Source organism: Mauremys reevesii, linkage group 5 (genome assembly GCF_016161935.1).
Source record: "Mauremys reevesii isolate NIE-2019 linkage group 5, ASM1616193v1, whole genome shotgun sequence".
In the NCBI taxonomy this organism is placed as follows: domain Eukaryota; kingdom Metazoa; phylum Chordata; order Testudines; family Geoemydidae; genus Mauremys; species Mauremys reevesii.
In genome coordinates, this window is record NC_052627.1 from 98,057,435 (window position 1) to 98,076,396 (window position 18,962).

General features: G+C 42.2%; 1 protein-coding gene across 1 annotated transcript in view; it reads right to left on the reverse strand.

Annotated features, from left to right (window-relative positions):
- Window positions 1–18,962, reverse strand: part of DTHD1 (death domain containing 1) — a 40,153-nt gene that overhangs the window by 937 nt on the left and 20,254 nt on the right. Inside the window, exon 9 of the mRNA XM_039541819.1 lies at window positions 164–221. Within this exon, the coding sequence (XP_039397753.1) occupies window positions 164–221 (58 nt within the window). The remainder of the gene's footprint in view (window positions 1–163; window positions 222–18,962) is intronic.

Sequence of the window (18,962 nt, forward strand, 5' to 3'; positions counted from 1 at the left end):
GCATTTTTTCCCCATTTCATTTAATATAATTTTAAATATATTTACATTCTTCTAACCAGAATATGAAAGGGTCAGTTTAATGAATGAAAATATTGGCAACAATTAGATTAGTGTAACTTAATAAAATTAACTTTAACCATCTAGTGCAAAAAATAGCTCTTACCTGATGAATCTGTAGCAATTCTTTTTGTGCTTTGTGGCCGGTTGATTAATTTTTCATGCTAGCAAAGAAAAAGTATTTAGGGAGGGAGAATGAACAAATCTGCCAGGGGAGGGGGATATGAGGGTGGAAAACAGTAAATCAGCATTTCAAATTGAGCGCTGCTTATGCCATTACCACATACTGGGCCAGATTCAAAGCTACTGTAAATCAGCATACTCCGATTGAAATAATTGAAGCTATGTCTCTTGCACCAGCTGACAATGGGCCCACTATATGTGATGGTATGTCTACACTGCAATCATAGGGTGCGATTTGGATCTTGTGTAGACGTGCCCAATTTAGCTTTAATCTAGTTAGCTTGGATACCAGAGGTGAAGGTGTGGCACCATGGGCTACAGCTCTGACTAGCTACTCAAGTAATTACCTCAGTGCTCTGGTACCCACGTCATTTAGATCAGTGGTTCTCAAACCCCAGAGTGGGTCATGACACCATTTTAATGGGGTTGCCAGTGCTGGCTTTAGACTTGCTGGGGCCCAGGGCCAAAGCCCAAGCTTCTCCGCCTGGAGTCGAAGCGGAAGCCTGAGGGCTTCAGCCCTGGGTGGCAGGGCACAGGTTACAGGCCCCCTGCCTGGAGCTGAAGCCCTTGGGATTCAGCTTTGGACCCCCACTTCCACCCTGACAGGACGCTTAGGCTGTAGCCCCCCTCCTGGGGTCATGTAGTAATTTTTGTTGTTAGAACAGGATCATGGTTCAATGAAGTTCGAGAACCCATGATCTAGATTAAAGCTATTTCAGGTATGTATATATAGCTTGGGTATCGTTTATAAATAAGTTGCTGCATTTGTGCAGATGTGCACAGTTGGAGATGTTCTAAATTAGATAGCAATGTGAATCATGTGTATATGACAAATCTATTGGGAAGGGGTGTGTGTGTGTGTGTGTGTATATATATATATATAAAAATATAAAGGAATGGAGTCTAATTTCAGATACTGAAAGAAATGTGCCTGTGCACTCACGTGCACTTGGTATAGGCTGAACGTCTGTAATCCAGCACTCTCTGGTCCAGCAACATCCATGGTCCAGCATAAGCGCTGACTCTGTGGGTGCTTCAGAGCTGGAGCAGCCATGGGGGAAAAATTAGTGGGTGTGGATCATCCACTGGCACCAAGCTCCTTGCTCTGCCCCCTTCCTCTTGCGCGCCGGCGGCCCTGCGCTTACCACCTCCTCCCCCTCCCTCCCAGTGCTGCTGGAGAGCTGCGAACAGCTGATTCACAGTGTTCAAGCTCTGGGAGGGAAGTGGAGGACCTGGGGCCAGTGGCTGGGACCCCCCAGATGTGGGGGCCACACTGGGTGCAAAGCCTAGGGGTGTTGCAGCACCCCCTGCACTCTTATTTCCTGTGCCTATGGAGACCTGCTGGCAGGGCCGGTGCGAGGATATTTTTTGCCCTAGGCGAAACTTGCCCACCCCCGCTCCCGTAACATTGGTTGATTTAGGGGCAAATCCCAACAAGCCTTTATAGACCCCAGGGGCCAGACATGCCCAGGGGCTGCTCCCCAGACCAGGTTCCTCCCCTCCCTGCCCCTGAACTCCCCTGAAGGGTGCACAGCCACCCCACCCCCCCCATGAGCCCTCCCCACCCCGGCAGCCCCCGCCCCGAGTCCACTCACGGGTTTTGCTGGACTTGGGCCACGGCATCAGCTTGGTAGGGAGGAGCTGCCTTCTGGGGGCTCCTGCAGCATATCCATGCGGGCAGAGGCCCCCGTGCCCCCCCCCCCCCCCGCTTCCTCGCTGCACTCGGGCTCTGCGGCTCCCAGGAGTGTGAGCCGCTGCTGCCCCTGCCCCTTCCAGAGCAGGCTCAAGGCCCCACGCCCCAGCAGCGGCTCACATGCCCAGGAGCCGCAAAGCCCGGGCACTGCTTTTTGGTGCCCCCAGGGCCATCCTTAGGATTTATGGGGCCCTATGCAGTATTATTAAACTAGTGCCCCTATGCCCGATGGCAGCCTGAGCTTGCAGCCCGGCAGGGGCCAGGGGACAAGGCAGAAAGAATAACAAGACGCCCTGCCCACCTCACGGTAGCAGAGAGTCACAGTTCCCCATGAAGACCCCTGTACCCTCTCCCTCACGCAGAATGGACATGCAGAAGGTACCTAATTAAAAGCACTAAAATTGGGAATAAAAAATGTCAGTCACAGGTTTTTTGATATGCCCTGAAGTTTCAGACATTTATTTGCAAACCCTTTGTAGTAAGGGTGAGTCAGCTGTCTTGCTGAATACAGCATTAAATATTATGGAATACATGATGCAGCTCTTCTGTTTTACATTTTCTTAATCAGTGTTTCTAAGCTGATTTTATATTTTAAATGTACTCATTCCAGATTACTAGATATTTAACTCACTGGAACAGACATTATTTTAAATTAATCAGTCAGAGGTTTAGTGTGTTCATAACAATGTTCATTGCTTTTAGAAAAAGGGAACACTAATTTACTGTGTGTGATCTCCATAATAATACACATGTTTATGAAATTTCACCAACTTTAAAAAATGTTTGCAAAGATTTTAGGCATAACAAAGGATTTTATATCTTACTAAGGTACTGATTTTGCTTAAAACTAGTTCATCAGATAGTCAGAAGTAAAGACAGGGAAACTTTTTCCAGCTATCTGGAAGCAAAGGGCTGTTGCTTCCTTGGGTGGTGGGAGGAGAGATGGGGGTGAGGGGGAGGGAGAAATGGATGGACAGAAAGGACAGGAAGACTTTGGAAGTTTTTTTTTCTATAGTATACTATAGCAATTAAAATTCTTATTTTAGATAAGGGTGGTCTTTTGAAGAATTTATTTAAAAAACCATATGTCTGAAGATCCAAGCATTTAAGGTTAAAGATGATTGTGCATCTAAAAATCTATGCAAGGATTTTTTAGAGATGTGATTTTTATAATCTTCACCAACTCACCAATGAAATATTTTTAAAGCAAATTTTAAACTGTAGACTGACATGTTCTGAGTAAATATCACAGTCCTGCACAACTGTTTTTGTCAGTACGTTCAGAAACTGACAATAGATACCTGGGGGTTGGCAAAGGCCTGTTAAATGTCTTCATTACCCCTTGAATGGCTCTTGAACAGTTTCAGTGTTGTGCTAATAGGTCTGGCAGGCTGGAGACTTTTTCTCTTTTAACTATTAGAGCCATTTCCCAGGAAGACTCAGAGCCTGCAGGAAGGGTCAGAACAGGGATAGGAAAACTAGCATGGTGGACACTAAGACCCAGTGCTGCCCCAAATTTTCAGGTGCCCTACCCAGCTGCCTAGGTTTAAGGACAGCCCTGGGTGCCCCAACCACTTGCCACCCTAGGCCACTGCCTAGTTCGCCTAGTGGTTGCACTGGTCCTGCCTGCTGGCACTCTGCATTGCCTTCCTGTGGTTCAGCAAATTTTGTGGTTTGGCACCAGCCAGCTCCCAAGGGTGCTGGACTAGAGAGGTTCAACCTGTAGAAGCAAGTGCAAGTATCACTGTTTTCAAAGACGATAATGATACCTAGCACACACCTAGGAAAGTGTTGGCTTATTAATTTCATAGCGCAAGCAAGGGAACACTCCAATAATAAAGTTTTGTGGGTTTCACTGTAAATGAGGAAATGTGTGAAACTTCTCAGATGTATAGATTAATAAATAATGCCACCTCTGCAGCTATACTTATTCTTTTATTGTATGGTGCAACCTGTAATTTTAACATATTAAAAAGATAATTATAAGCAACAGTCTGTATTCTCAATGATAAAGTGCAGTACTTCTGCCTACTGCCCTTGATTCACTGAGTTGGGACACAGAGCCAAAGTTTTTTGCCTGTTTTAGTCCCCTTTCCTTGCTCCCTGTCTAACTGCTTCGGATGAGGGAATTACAGGTATGTAGCCCCTGCTCTTACCTCCCTCTCTAGCTGCAATATGGGGACTACTAACATGGGGCTGTGTGACTATGGCTATATTGGACGTGGCGACCGTCTGACCTTACATCAACAACATTTGAAGTCACTTTTCAAAAGGTTGTTTAAAAATTGGAAAGAAGGAACTGAGGTCCATGAGTATAAAGCAGGGATTGGCAACCTTTGGCACGCGGCGGCCAGCACATCCCTCAGCCTGTGCTGCTTCCCACAGCCCCTATTGGCCTGGAGCAGTGAACCGCGGCCAGTGGGAGCTGCAATCAGCCGAACCTGCAGATGCAGCAGGTAAATAAACCGGCCCGGCCTGTCAGTGTGCTTACCCTGGTGAGCCATGTGCCAAAGGTTGCTGATTCCCTGGTATAGAGTTACGAATTCTAAAGACCATCACAACCGTGAGTTCCCTACTCACCTCAACTCTGAGGCTGATTGCTAGCAATCCAGAAGGTAGGGATCCTAATGTGGATTTTGTGTATGGCAGTGCAAAGCCCAACCAATCTTGTATGCATCTGAGGGCCTAATTCATCACTGTAACACACAAGTTTTACAGCAATGCAACTCACTTGCAGTCAGTGGAGTTGCACCAATATAAAATGATCATAAAGTGCTAGAAAAATCAAGTATTAAATGGGATGAGAATCTCTTTCAGAGAGGGGCACTGTTCTTCTTTCAATACCACAATGGTCTTTTTGTCTTGCTTAAATAGGCAGTTATATTTAAACATGGATTTTCATTTGCTAATGGGGATTTAGAGCCTCAAACTTCTGAAAAAGGTTTCCACAGATAGTAATTGTAGATGAACTAAATTGCCTATGGGTTGACTTTAATCTGAACCACTTTATACTCCTCCATTTAAAAAAAAGTGAAAATGATGTATATTAATAATGTAATATGTATTATATCTAAAAATTTTAAATCTGCCTTAAAAGACTAAAATCTATGATGAAACATCAAATTCACCGAGGCTGTAACTCCACTGACTTTTGCCTCCAAATTTTCTAGTTGACAGTGTAAGTACTAGAATAGTCATAAACAGTTTTCTAGCCTAGAAGGCCATTCAATTAGCAAAAGCAGCTGCTTTTCTGAAGCATAGGATCACATGCTGTTTCACTGTGAGACCGTCATTAGGGATAGAACTGTAGCAGAATAGAAATTTGACAATGCTTGAAGATATTGCTACAATACATACATGAAAATCAATCTGATAGCCCTTCCATTCATTAATATAAAATTACAAAAGGTTGTCAGTTGGACCTCTGACACACAACCAGACTGTACTAGCATCTAAAGCAGTAGAAGCAGAACAGGGAAAATGGGGGAGGGGAGAATCACCTCTTGGAATCACTTGATTGATTTCTCCTCTTATTTACTCCACCTTTTTTCCCATGCAATTAGTCCTGATTTATATCAGTAGACATGAGTTCAGAAACAGGCCTATTGTTTTCTCTTTGGGTTACAAGGAACAAGTTGAGGTAGATGTAATGGGGTACACCTGGCCCTTTGAGGCCCCCGCTGGAGGCCCCACAGTCCTATCACTCCATGCCCCAGGAAAGGAGCAGTGAAAGTGGATCTGCCAGGCCTGCCAGAAAGGCTGCACAGAAGCAGCAAGTCAGAGCCCAGCTGGCTCAGATAGAAGGAACTGCAAGGCCTGCCTAGGTCAGTTCCTGGGTGGGTGCATGCTTGTTAGCTCACTTGTTGCTGGTTGCAGGAGCTCAAAAGGAGAACCAGTAGATGGGTTCTGGTGATATTTGCATTCAATGAGGAGGAAGAGGCTTTGAGAACTTGAGTGCTGAGGTAAGGGTGAAGAGAAAGGGGCTACATGGGAAAAGGCCCAGAGAATAGCAGCAGATAACTGAAGGAAGCAGTATGTAGCTGCTGTGAGAATGGTCCCTGGGCTGGGACCCAGCCTTTGGGCCCAGGTCCCCCCCACCATCCACAGAGAAGGGGACAAGTCTCTTTTAGAAGCTCAACGAAAGAGCTGGAATTAAAGGGCCCAGAAACAGGGCTGAACATTCTGGTGAAGGCTGTCAGGTTGTTGGATTTCCCTACTCTGGAAGGAGATCATCCATTTTAGACTCTGTGGCTTGTCTGGAGGGCTGAGCTACTGAAGGCCTGCCTAGTGAGGTCAACAACCTAGAGAGGTGCCTGGGGCAGGAGAGCTTGCAGCATCATATCCAGCTGATAGGAGGTACCCAGGAGAGGTGAGTTTCCCTGTCACAGTAGGCAACAAAATTCTTAAATGCAGTTAAAACGAGATAGCTCCATCGCTGGGTAGTGCTGCTGAAGACCACTGTGATAATCTGTGATATTGCAGCACATGAAAATATAAATGTGAGGAGAATGGTCATGGCTTGGACACCTTCGTTATTTTTTTAGAAACCCATTTTTCAGGAGTTTTATGTTGAAAAATAAAAAATAAGAAAAATGTGAATACAACACTAGAAAGGTAGCCCGTTTGAAGTCCAAACTTAAGCAGAAGTTTGCAAGCTAGCAGCAACTTTTTTCAATAATTTAACTTATTAAGGTCTGGGATATGGCCAGTTCTCAGTGTCATTCTGACTATAATTGAGAAAACAGCTAAAGCCCAGAAAAGGCAGGGGTACATGGAATATTTCATTTCCACCATTACTGGTTCTCCCCATAATGGAGGTGCCAAAGGGGTCTGCTGTCAGAAGAGAGAATTTAAGGCTAAGGTTAATTGTGGAGGAAGATACTATTCAATGTGAAAAAAGGGTTACAAGGTTTGGGTCCAACAATTTTTAGGAAGAATGATTTTGACACTTAGAATTCCAATGGTCAGTGTACATATCAAAGTTATCAAAGAAATCTGCTGAGAAGGATTTTGGAGAGGGCTGAGTGATGATTCCTATAATGAGGAAGACTGAAAAGGCGTCTCTGTAGGTTTCCGGCTGGCTGAGTTCCTGTTGAAATGACTATCTAATGCAGCTGGAATTTCATTGTATTAAATGTATTTGGGTGCCTAGAGCCTTGGATAAGCATCTTTTTAGTATTTTGAATCTAAATAAAATAAGGGCTAGTAATATCTTTTAAATACATTAGGTTGGGTGTAAAACAAGAGCTCTCTTGGGAGCTATAATAATTCCAAAGTGGTTTGCAGTCCAACTTGGTGAAAATAATTCTGTCCTGTGCAATTATTCTCAATGAGCATTAAGGTGAAATCCTCACCTCAAAGAAATCACTGGCAAAACTATTAACTTCAGTGGGGCCAGGATTTCACCATTAGCATCTATGTGCACATAAGCTTTTGCATTTCTTGGGGTGTATTTTTTTAATTGGGGGTCAGTTGGGGGACACAACTATTTTTTAAAATGTTAACTACTGTTAAAAGTCTCATAATTTAAAAATGACATGTAATATCAAACTTCAAAAATACTCTTTTGGGCAGAGATTGCACAAGAAACATTCTGGGCAGTAAAGAGCTTAGTGGTTTTTTTATTTTTTTTCAAAGTTTTAAAGGGTGCAGACGGTATATAGGGAAAACTAGCTCACCACACATTAACTCACTATCGTATCACTATAATTAAACACACTTAAGAGTGAGCTGAATACTAAATAACTGAAAATATTGTCAAGTTGGTAAGTAGTGGGTCATTTAAAAGAGACCCCATTTGTCCATGTCACCAAACAACCAAATAATTGGTACAATCCACAGTGTCTGCTTCGGGGACATCGTTGACTGGCATAAAGTGTTGTGGGTCAAAATAATGGTGGCTTCTGTGCTGAGATAATTGCTCAGTGTTTTCCTTTATTATTGCTATTGGTCTTTCACTTTAATGAGTATGAAGCTTAATCCACAAACAATAGTTTAAAAAAAAAAAAGAAACAGGAGTACTTGTGGCACCTTAGAGCCTAGCAAATTTATTTGGGCATAAGCTTTCGTGGGCTAAAACCCACTTCATCAGATGCATGCAGTGGAAAATACAGTAGGAAGATATATACAGAGAACATGACATGATGGGGGTTGCCATATCAACTCTGAGACACATCAATTAAGGTGGGCTATTATCAGCAGGAGGGGAAAAAAAACTTTTGTAGTGATAATCAGGATGGTCCATTTCAAACAGTTGACAAGAAGGTGTGAGTAACAATAGGGAGAAAATTAGCATGGGGAAATAGTTTTTATTTTGTGTAATGACCCATCCCCTCCCAGTCTTTATTCAAGCCTAATTTAATGGTGTCCCGTTTGCAAATTAATTTTGGAGTCTGTTTTTGAAGGTGTGTTTTGTTGAATTGCAACTTTTAGGTCTGTAATTGAGTGTCCAGGGAGGTTAAAGTGTTCTCCGACTGGTTTTTGAAAGTTATAATTCTTGATGTCTGATTTGTGTCCATTTATTCTTTTGCGTAGAGATTGTCTGGTTTGGCCAATATACATGACAGAGGGGCATTGCTGGCACATGATGGCATATATCACATTGGTAGATGTGCAGGTGAATGAGCCCCTGATGGCGTGGCCGATGTGATTAGGTCCTATAATGGTGTCCCTTGAATAGATATATGGACAGAGTTTAGAACAGGCTTTGTAAGAACAGGTTCCTGGGTTAGTGTTTTTGTTGTGTGGTTGCTGGTGAGTATTTGCTTCCGGTTGGGGGGCTGTTTGTAAGCGAGGACTGACCTGTCCCCCAAGGTCTGAGTGAGGGATCATCCTTCAAATCCTGAGTTGGTATGGCAACCCCCATCTTTTCATGTTCTGGGTGTGTGTGTGTGTAATCTTCCTACTGTATTTTCCACTCCATGCATCTGAAGTGGGTTTTAGCCCATGAAAGCTTATGCCCAAATAAATTTTAGTCTCTAAGGTGCCACAAGTACTTCTCATTCTTTTTGCTGATACAGACTAACACAGCTACCACTCTGAAACAATATTTAAAGTAAATTCAGAGTTAGTGAAAGCAAAGGGGTAATTATTTACAGTTCCAAATAATAATTATAGAGAACTACATGAACTGAGGGGCCAGATTCTCATTTAATTTACACCAGTGCAATTCTGGGGTAACTACATCATAGTGGTGGATGTGAGATGTTTTAAGTGCTGTTAAACATAACATCCTCTAGATGCCAGTGTCATGTCTACATTTGCCTTATGTGAAATATGCTGTGAGAAGAAAGTTAAAAGCCTGTGGTTAAAGAATAAGCAGTTATGGTATAGAAGGAATGCTCATTATTGTAAACTGAATATTTTTTAGCTTAGATACACTGATCTAGGTGTAAGTATAGTTTGTTAAAATGACCATAACTCTTTTTGTTGTAGTAGATTGCAATGCATTGTATTTCTCTAACTGGAAGAGAATTGGCCCTTGATTATCCCAAAAGGCCAAAAGCCAGTGTTACGACTGATCCTGGATCTCTGAAGTAAATTTAGCAGAATTTGAAGGATGGGCACACATTTGGTTTTAAGAATACATAAACCCCTTCATTTTCAGGTTAAACTGACTTTTACTGAAAAATTCTTGTTTTACAGAAAGTATTCATTTTTTTTCTGATTTTTTACCCATCCTTAGTATCATTCAAATATATAAAATTTTTTTTAGGAAAATGCAATACATTGTATGATATATGTATTACAATAATACATTAGTGTGTGTGTGTGCGCAAAGCTGTCCATTGAAGTAAGGCTATGTATTCGTCTAGAAGATATACACAAGAAACAGGCACACACACAAGTTCTGAAGTGTGTGTGTGTGAACGTATTGATGAATCTCTCACCCACCATGTACACATTTCAAGCTGTTAGCAGATAATGATGTAAAGATTTGATACAGATTTTTTTCCTTCCAATTTTAGTGTATCAGAATGTTTTTAGAACACAAGGAAGTATTTGAAAGTTTTAAAAACAAAAACAGGAGAAAAGGATGAAATTGAGTGTATGCACTACAAATGGTGTGGCCAAATTATTAAATGCAAATATTTACAGGCTAATAGTTCTAAGCATACAACAGTAAACTGTTTATTCAAATTAAAAGTTTTATTTGGAGATTAGACATATTTTCTTAAATTCAGAGGTGGCATTGTGTTTTGAGTTCTGTTTTAGTTCCGCAGCAAACCACATTGAACAGAATTCAAAGCATTAATCTACTGAATACTCCCCCATCCCGTCTTTCCATCCACCAAAATAAACCTTGATATTTACCCAGAAAAATTAATCATCTTTTGCACTGATCTCCCCCCACTTTTTTTTGTGGTTGTAAAAAACACTGATAAATTTTCAGGAAAAAAATAAATAAAATAAAAATTGAAAATGAAGGGCCCTAAGAATACAGGAAAAAAGCAGAGGAGTTTTATATTAACCATCTGAAAAATTTATCATCCATTATTTTAGGATGACTGACCACAACATGGTGTCAAGCTAATCCAAATATGACAAAAGCTTCAGGACAACCTTTTGGGAGATAGACTGGGACCTTTCATTATGACCATAAGTAAGAAATGCACAAAAAGACTAATCTGTGGACACCAAGTCTATATTATATGAGAGTGTCACAACTTAAAAATTAGTTTTCCAAAGCTGCTCTATCCTCTTCATTAAAAAGCAAGATGTTAGAAGCTCTTAGCAGGACAATATGAGGTGGTTTCTTTGAAGGGGATCATGCTTAGTGTGATGGCATTTAACTAAACCTTATACAATGTGAACTAGCCAAGAGAAACGAGAAACCCTCTCCTGAACATCACTGCCTTCAAAGAAAAGAATGAGTAAGCTCCAAATTAGATACAGCTGTGCCCAAGGGGTGAGGCTCTGATTCTGAACTGCTGTTAAGGGATCGGATAAGTTACTTATTTTCCTGTCTGTCTTCTACAGATAACCTCTTCCCTCTCAGCTGGTGAAAAGGAGAGTCGTTTTGTTTTGTTGTACTGAAAAGCTTACTAATTTTAATTGCTATGCAAACCTGAATTCTTGTAAGATCAGGAACTATGGCTGGCATAACTCTGCTCCCATTGAAGCTGGTGGGAACAGCATAGAGCTAATGCTGAATGCTTCTGAAAATCTCATCCTACAGCATAAGGCAGTGCAAAGTACTAATAACTTCAAACAACATTCTGTATTGACTGCTAATGTGACTCTTGTTCCACATCAACCAAAGGGGGAAGAAAGATGCATCTTGAAAGCAAAAATAAACTCCATGTACATAATGATGCTAAGGGCTTTAATACTTAATACATGCTACCAGGACAGTCCCTTTTAGAGAGGCTATAACAACCGGAATAGTAGTCTACAAATAGACTGAGCTATATTGTTATCCATATAACACCAATACCATGTACACACTCTGCATTATCAATATGCCAGAGCTGAACAGTTCAGGACAGAGTGAGCACTGTATTTACTGTGCCTGTGAGATTCATGGCTTTATAACCACTGTACAGTATTAACATAATACATAAACCTCATAGAACTGCGTAGAGAAGGAACAATGTGGCTTCTGGGTATCTGAAAAACAGAAGTGGGTTAACATATTCTGAAGAAACAATGCCATAGATGTGTATTATGTACTTACTGTAGTATAGCAAGTGTGTATAGGCAGGAAGTTAATTGGGTGTGTGTGGGGGGGGAGGGAGTTACATAATTTTATTCTCTGCACAATAATGTGATAAGGGTCTCGTAACTGCTTCATTAAGTACATCAAACACTTGTATTAACATCACATGGAATTGGAAATTGCCTGCAGTAAGTTAGCAACACTGCTATTGTAATTACATTTGTAAGCCTATGCATAGTAACACTATACGCTTATTGCAACTCTACCACCTCACTGCATCTTATATTTGTTATGGCTATGTAGTGCATAGTTATTACATTTTATCACTTACATCAGAGGTGGGTAAATATTTTGGCCCAATGGCCACATCTGGGTATAGAAATTGCATTGCGGGCCATGAATGCTCACAAAATTGGGGTTGGGGTGCAGGGGGAGGGGTGAGGGCTCTGGCTGGGGGCACAGGCTCCAGAATGGGGCCAGAAATGAGTTCAGAGTGCAGGAGGGGGCTCTGGACTGGGGTAGCAGGGGTGGGGTGTGTGTTGAGGGGTGAGGGCTCCAGCTGGGGGTACGGGCTCTGGTGTGGGGCTGAGAATGAGGGGTTGGGGTGCAGGAGCATGCTCTGGGCTGGGATCATGGGGTTTGGAAGGTGGCAGGGAAATCAGGCTGGGGCAGGGGGTTGGGGTGTGGGGAGAAGCTAAGGGGTGCAGGCTCCAGGTAGTGCTTACCTCAAGCAGCTCCTGGAAGCAGCAGCATATCCCCTGTCCGGCTCCTAGGCGGAGGCACAGCCAGGCAGCGCTTTTGCATGCTACCCCTGTAGCTCCCGTTGGCCATGGTTTCTGGCCAATGGGAGCTGTGTGGGCAGTGCTTGGGGTGGGGGCAGCATGTGGAGCAGAGCTCCCTTGCTGCCCCTATGCATAGGACCCAGAGGGTGGACATCCTGATGCTTCTGGAAGCGCTGGAGCACGGCAAGCCCCAGACCTCACTCCCCAGTGGGAGCTCAAGTGCCGTATTAAAACGGCTGGCAGGTCGGGTACAGCCTGTGGACTGTAGTTTGCCCACCCCTGACTTACATGCATACCTATCCTTGCTTGTCAAGTATTACTTGTTTTATTAAGATGCTTTTGTTCTTTAGAAGCCAAAATCAATGGGAAGGACCTACATATAATTAAAATGTGTGGATCACACCACTGAGTCTAAAAATTAGGACAAACATTTTATGACAACTTGGCCTACAGACTTTTTAGCCATGTTAGTAGTTTTAGATCAGGTTATAAAGCACCTTAGCTAATCAAAATCTCCCTTTTAGCTACTAGAATATTAAACTGAGTAATCCATATTATCAGACTTTGGTATGCCATTCTGTTTTTCTCTCTGTCACCCTCACTTTCAATGGCATGAATCTAACTGCACCCTTGACCTGTGCCCACTGACTTCCCTGTAAGCTCTTCTGGGCAGGGACTGAGGTTTTTTATGTATTTTGTGAAATGCCTAGCAGAATTTTTGGTGCTATAAAATAACAAATAATATCTTCCTAGCTTTGCCATGCTATCCCAAATCTCATATAAAGATCAAAAGAATATGACACAAATTGATAAAAATACAAAAATTATTGACGTTCATTGTAAACCCAATTTTGACTTTTAGTCAAAACAAAGTGGAAGGATAGGCCTGGTGCTTACTCAACTTCAGCATTGCAGAAACCATTGCAAGAGTGTTTCTTTCTTTGGCTCATATCTCTTTGCAGCCTCTTGGATGGGTTGTTAGCAGGGACTGAATCCAGAATCAAACAATCAAAATATAAGCCTGCACTGCTTGAACTAAAGCTATTAGCTGGAAATAGCAGCAGCCTCAAACTTCACATTGACAAGCCACTAAAGGAGGACAAAAACACTCTATGAACTATGCTGCCCTCATGCTTGGGAATATGAATCCCAAATGTCTACAGTTCATAGCAGTTGAATTCCTCCTATGGAACAGTAGCAGACTCATAAACCAGGCCTGGTTTATACTACAAAGTTAGAGCAACGTAAGCTGCTTTGTGTTGACTACTTGTGCATGTGTCTACACTTACATTTGTTTTGCACCAATGAAAGTACCCTATTATCATAACATAGTAACACCACCTCCCTGTGCAGCATTGATGGTCGATGTGCTGAGGTTGATGCAGCACAAGTGCACGCATTCCTATATCGACCCTAACAGTTCTCCAACAGGTGTCCCACAATACCCAACACTGACTGCTCTGGTCTCAATTGTAAACGCCACTGCCCAGGAATCACATAGACTGGAAGGCCCCTCCCATTTAAAGCCCTGCACGTTTTTAAAATGTCTTTTCCTAAGTGCCCAGCTTGGTGAGCACAGCTAACAGCTCTTCATTGTTCTCTGCAACTTCCCAACCCTCCTTGTTGGCTGTTGGCTACATGCTCCAACTTGGAGTAGACAGGAGATATTGGATTTTCTGCGCCTTTGGGGAGAAGTGGCTCAGCAGGCAGAGCTCTGGACCAGCCAAAGTAATGTTGACATCTATGAGCAGATCTCATGGGGGGGATGCAGAAGAAGGGATATGACAGGGACCAGCAGCAGTGCTCTGTAAGCGAAGGAACTGAGGCAGGCATACCAGAAGACCAGGGAGGCCTTCTGTCAATGCAGTGCCAAGCTGAAGACCTGCCACTTTTACAAAAAGATGCATGTCAGACTTGGTGGAGACCCTACAACAACCCTGCACGCCACCATGGATTGTTTCACTAATCTTATTACTGAATAAAATGCTATTATTTGGAACATAATTCATCTTTATTAGTTCACAACATATGTTGCAGAGTGCCTATCCATTTTGAAAGCACCCACTTGTTGCTGTACAGTGTGACACACCTCACAGGATCAGTGACAAACACACTGTCATAATCATAAATCAAGCACCACACAATTCCTAATAGGCTCCCAAACAGCCAATCCTGATACAGCACAGTACAATGCAATATTGTGGCTCATTGTTAAAATAAGAGCTCCTTAAATGTTTCACTAAGCTGCATAGTTCTGCATTGAATTCTTCTAATATCCCTTGTGTCTGGCTGTTCAAACTCAGCAGATAGCCACTTTCCCCCTTTTGCTTCACACATTATGCAGACACAGCAGTTATCTATAACCATTGGGATATTTTTTCACTGAGAGCAAATCTTGTGAGTAAACAATGCCAGCATCCTTTCAATCTACCAAAAGCACATTCAACTCTCCTTCTGCACCTGCTGAATTTGTAGCTGAATCTTTTCTTGCTGCTGTCATGGTGGCCTGTGTATGACTTCATGAGTCAGGGGAGCAAGAGATAGACTGGGTCACCCAAGATCACTAATGACTAACATTTCAACATTTGCTAATAATCATCTGCTAGTTGGAAGAGGGTGGGGAAGTCCCTGCTTGTATCTTTAAGAAGACAGGATTGTTCAGAAAGCTACAAGTGTCATGCACTTTCCATGACTAGTTCACCCTGATGTTGGTGATGCATCTCTGGTGATTCACCGAGGCTTGCATAACCATAGAAAAGTAGCCCTTTCTGTTAATGTACTCTGTGGCAAGGTGGTCTGGTGCCAAAATATAGAAATGTTCATGCTATCTGTCACTCCATCAAAGTTTGGGATCCCTATTGTTAAAAATCCATCTAGTATCTCCTGCATATCAGAGTTGATTTAATGGCCCTGCATACTTGCATGATAAGAGCCCCACAGTGGCTCCAAACTGATTGCTCCAGTCAGTGGGTAATCAGGCATTACAAGTTTCCACAGTGCAATTGCCACCATTGATCCACTGTTAGTACAGCTGTCGTGCTGGTGTCCCTGTACTGGAGGGTGGAGTGAGTGTGGCATGCAGATCCAGGTATGTGGCCTTTCGCATCTGGAAGTTCTGCAGCCACTGCTTGTCATTCCAAGCCTGCATTACAGTGCAATCCCACCATTCAGTGCTCATTTCTCAGGCCCAGAAATGGCACTCCACCATATGCAGCTGCATCATGAAGGCCATCAATGACCTTGAATTGGTTCTCACTATATCCCACAGCAATTGGTCCTCCAAGAAATCATCATGTTCCCTGCTGATTCGTTCTTGCAGCTTGGCAAATACCGGAGGATCATAGATCCTGTGCTTGTAATGCTTATGACAATAGTGCAGAGCTGTGCAGGCTCCATGGTTCTGTCAAAGATGGTGGATAGTGAGGAGGGCTGTACAAATTTGTGGAATTTTGAAAAAGTTTTGAAAATTATGGGATGGAAACTCTTGCACACTGAGAAGTTGACACCTTGGTCTCAGGCACCCCGGCGTGACTCGTTTCAACCCCACCATTCATTGCTAAAACTTCCTAAAAGACTATGTGCTGGAAACTGGCAAGTTGCACACTGGGATACCTATCCATGGTGAACTGCACTGTGCATCAATACAAGCACTCTGGGTGTGGATGTACAGTGCTGACACAAGGATACAAGTATGCCTGTACACATGCGATATGCTAATTTCAGTGGCTTAATGACAATGTGAACATAAGAACAGCTGTACTGGGTCAGACCAATGGTCCATCTAGCCCAGTATCCTGTCTACTGACAGTGGCCAAAGCTAGGTGCCCCAGAGGGAGTAATGATCAAATGATCTCTCCTGCCGTCCATCCCCACCCTCCGACAAACAGAAGCTAGGGACACCATTCCTTACCCATCCTGGCTAATAGTCATTAATGGACTTAACCTCCATGAATTTATCCAATTCTCTTTTAAACGCTGTTATAGTTCTAGCCTTCACAACCTCCTCAGGCAAGGAGTTCCACAAGTTGACTGTGTGCTGTGTGAAGAAGAACTTCCTTTTATTTGTTTTAAAGCTGCTGCCCCTTCATTTCATTTGGTGGCCCCTAGTTCTTGTATTATGGGAATAAGTAAATAACTTTTCCTTACTCACTTTCTCCACATCACTCATGATTTTATATACCTCTATCATATCCCCCCTTAGTCTCCTCTTTTCCAAGCTGAAAAGTCCTAGCCTCTTTAATCTTTCCTCATATGGGACCCATTCCAAACCCCTAATCATTTTAATTCCCCTTCTCTGAACCTTTTCTAGTGCCAGTATAACCAATGTAACTTGCATCAACCCTAGTTTATAGTGTAGACATGGCCAAAGTCTAAACCTGTGTTCATGAGGGTTTCATTACCACTATCAGGCATATGAAATTCCCATTGCCCTTTTGTACTTAGACCAATGTCTTTTAAGAGACAAAAGTTGAATTAACTAAAGTACTTCAAGTATTTGTTCTTTTTCTTGCTAAGGTTAAAAAGGAAGGACAGAAGGCAATTCAAAATAGCAATTCTTGCCAACTGTTTCTAAACAGATGCCGGTTCTGTACACAAAGAATATTTGCAACATGGAGATATCTGATTATGATGCTATTTTTTTCTACTTGTAGTCTTTTATAGGGAAGCATTTCATTTTTGGGGTGGAAAATGAAGTGCAAATCTTGCCATATGTAAGCAAACTATCCACAAATATGTGAGCATTTCTGTACTTTTTTTATATTAGTATTTTCATTCAGGGCAGAATCTGACCCCTTTCAGTCTCTCCTAAGTAAACTCATCACCACTATCTAGAGGAAGTTTCTTTGGAAACCCAAGGCTTGCACTGATCCCCTGAAGTGATTGATGTATTACATATGTCTGATATATTTCCTATCAAGAAACACATTTTGAGAGTAAAAAGGCCTATCTTGCTCAAGGGAATTTTGAAATTGTTATATTCAATATAGCAAGTGCATAGTAGAAAAAAAGGTTAACTTATTCTAGATTCACAGAAGAACTCCAACTCTGACATTTCATCAATGCTTACAAATAAGCAAGGAAGGAGCAGACTTATTCCTGGTCTATTCCATTCTAATCTGTAGAATAAATGTACACACTGCAATTTCAGAGTTATTTAAAACAGCCTGATTACACACGTGGAATTCTCAAGTATTAGGACACTTTGAGCCATATGGTGGCTGGCCCTGTACAGACTTTCCCATCACTTGTGCCCATTTGCAAAAGGCAAGCCACAGTGAGGCTAATGAATACAGCACCTGCTAAATGACTTGTGCTGCTAGAATCCTAAAAGGGACATGGCTCCACTCCCCACACAAGCCAGCTCTGCTGGCCAAGTAGGAAGGGGGAAAAGCAGGCTGCACCTTTTCTGAGGATGGCAGATGTTCTGCTACTGCATGTGTTTATCTGGGAACTCCAGGATAAATTGTTTGCTGCTTCAGCCAGAATTCCCCATAATGGCTTCTACTTAAGGAAACCACTCTAAGCAGACTGTTTTTCTATACCTCAATTTAGGCCCCTCTATTGAAATTATTCAGAAAGAGAGAGCTTATTTTTAAACATCTGGAGCTAGATTTTGAACTCCCAAAATTTACTTCCAGGGACTGGGTTTGGGGGTCTCTCCAATAATAGCACACAGTTTTCCAGTCACTACAGAGCAACTACCAAATTACCAATGTTCTTGTGCTTGCTTCTTTCATAACCATTAGTATCAGTTCAGCCTTAACTTCCTTGCCACACTGGGAATAGAAGGTTGTATTGATAGCAAAGATGACCATACATTTAAATTTAAATGTCACATGTAATTACTGCAAATTGATAAAAAGTCCCACCAGGACATTTAAGGGCTAATGGTCTTTGCAATAGAATACAGAAAGCAATAAAAGGCCTTGGCAGGTGATTAAGTACCAAAGCAAAGCTGAGGCACCTGATAGGTGCAAATGCAGGTTACTGCAAGTACCATCCCATGCCATACATAATATGATTCTTATTATGCACCAAAATGAAAGAAGATGGAATAAACCACAGAATTAGGGGAGGAAGGGAAGGAAACAAAGTGAAGCCTGGGTCCAAAGAAATAGATTTTCTTTAAGCATCCCCTTTGACTCTCCAGGGAAGTGCCACATATCACTGTTGTAGATAGCTCTGAAGGATGGCTAACTTTGCTGAAAAGTTTTTGTTTTTTTTTAAAGGCAAAGGAGTATATTGTCTTATAACAGAATTTTGTATTAGGTTTTATTTAAGTGAAATATATCCTGGTGCAGAAATGTACACAACTTAATCATTCAGTTTCAACCTTTTAGATAGAAAAAATAGCAGAGGGAGAGAGAAATAAAGAGTATGGTAATGGGGAAACAACAGCAAAAGAGGCTGTTTCAGATCTGCAGAAAAGGGACTCGTAGCAAGAGTGGTGAAACTATGGAAAGGGACAATGGTGGGAGACTAGTGCTATAAAAGTGGGAGGAATACAATGAGAAATGGAGACATTGACAGCTGATGTAAATTGGCCTTGACTTTGATGGAGCTGTGGCAGTTTACAACATGGTTCACA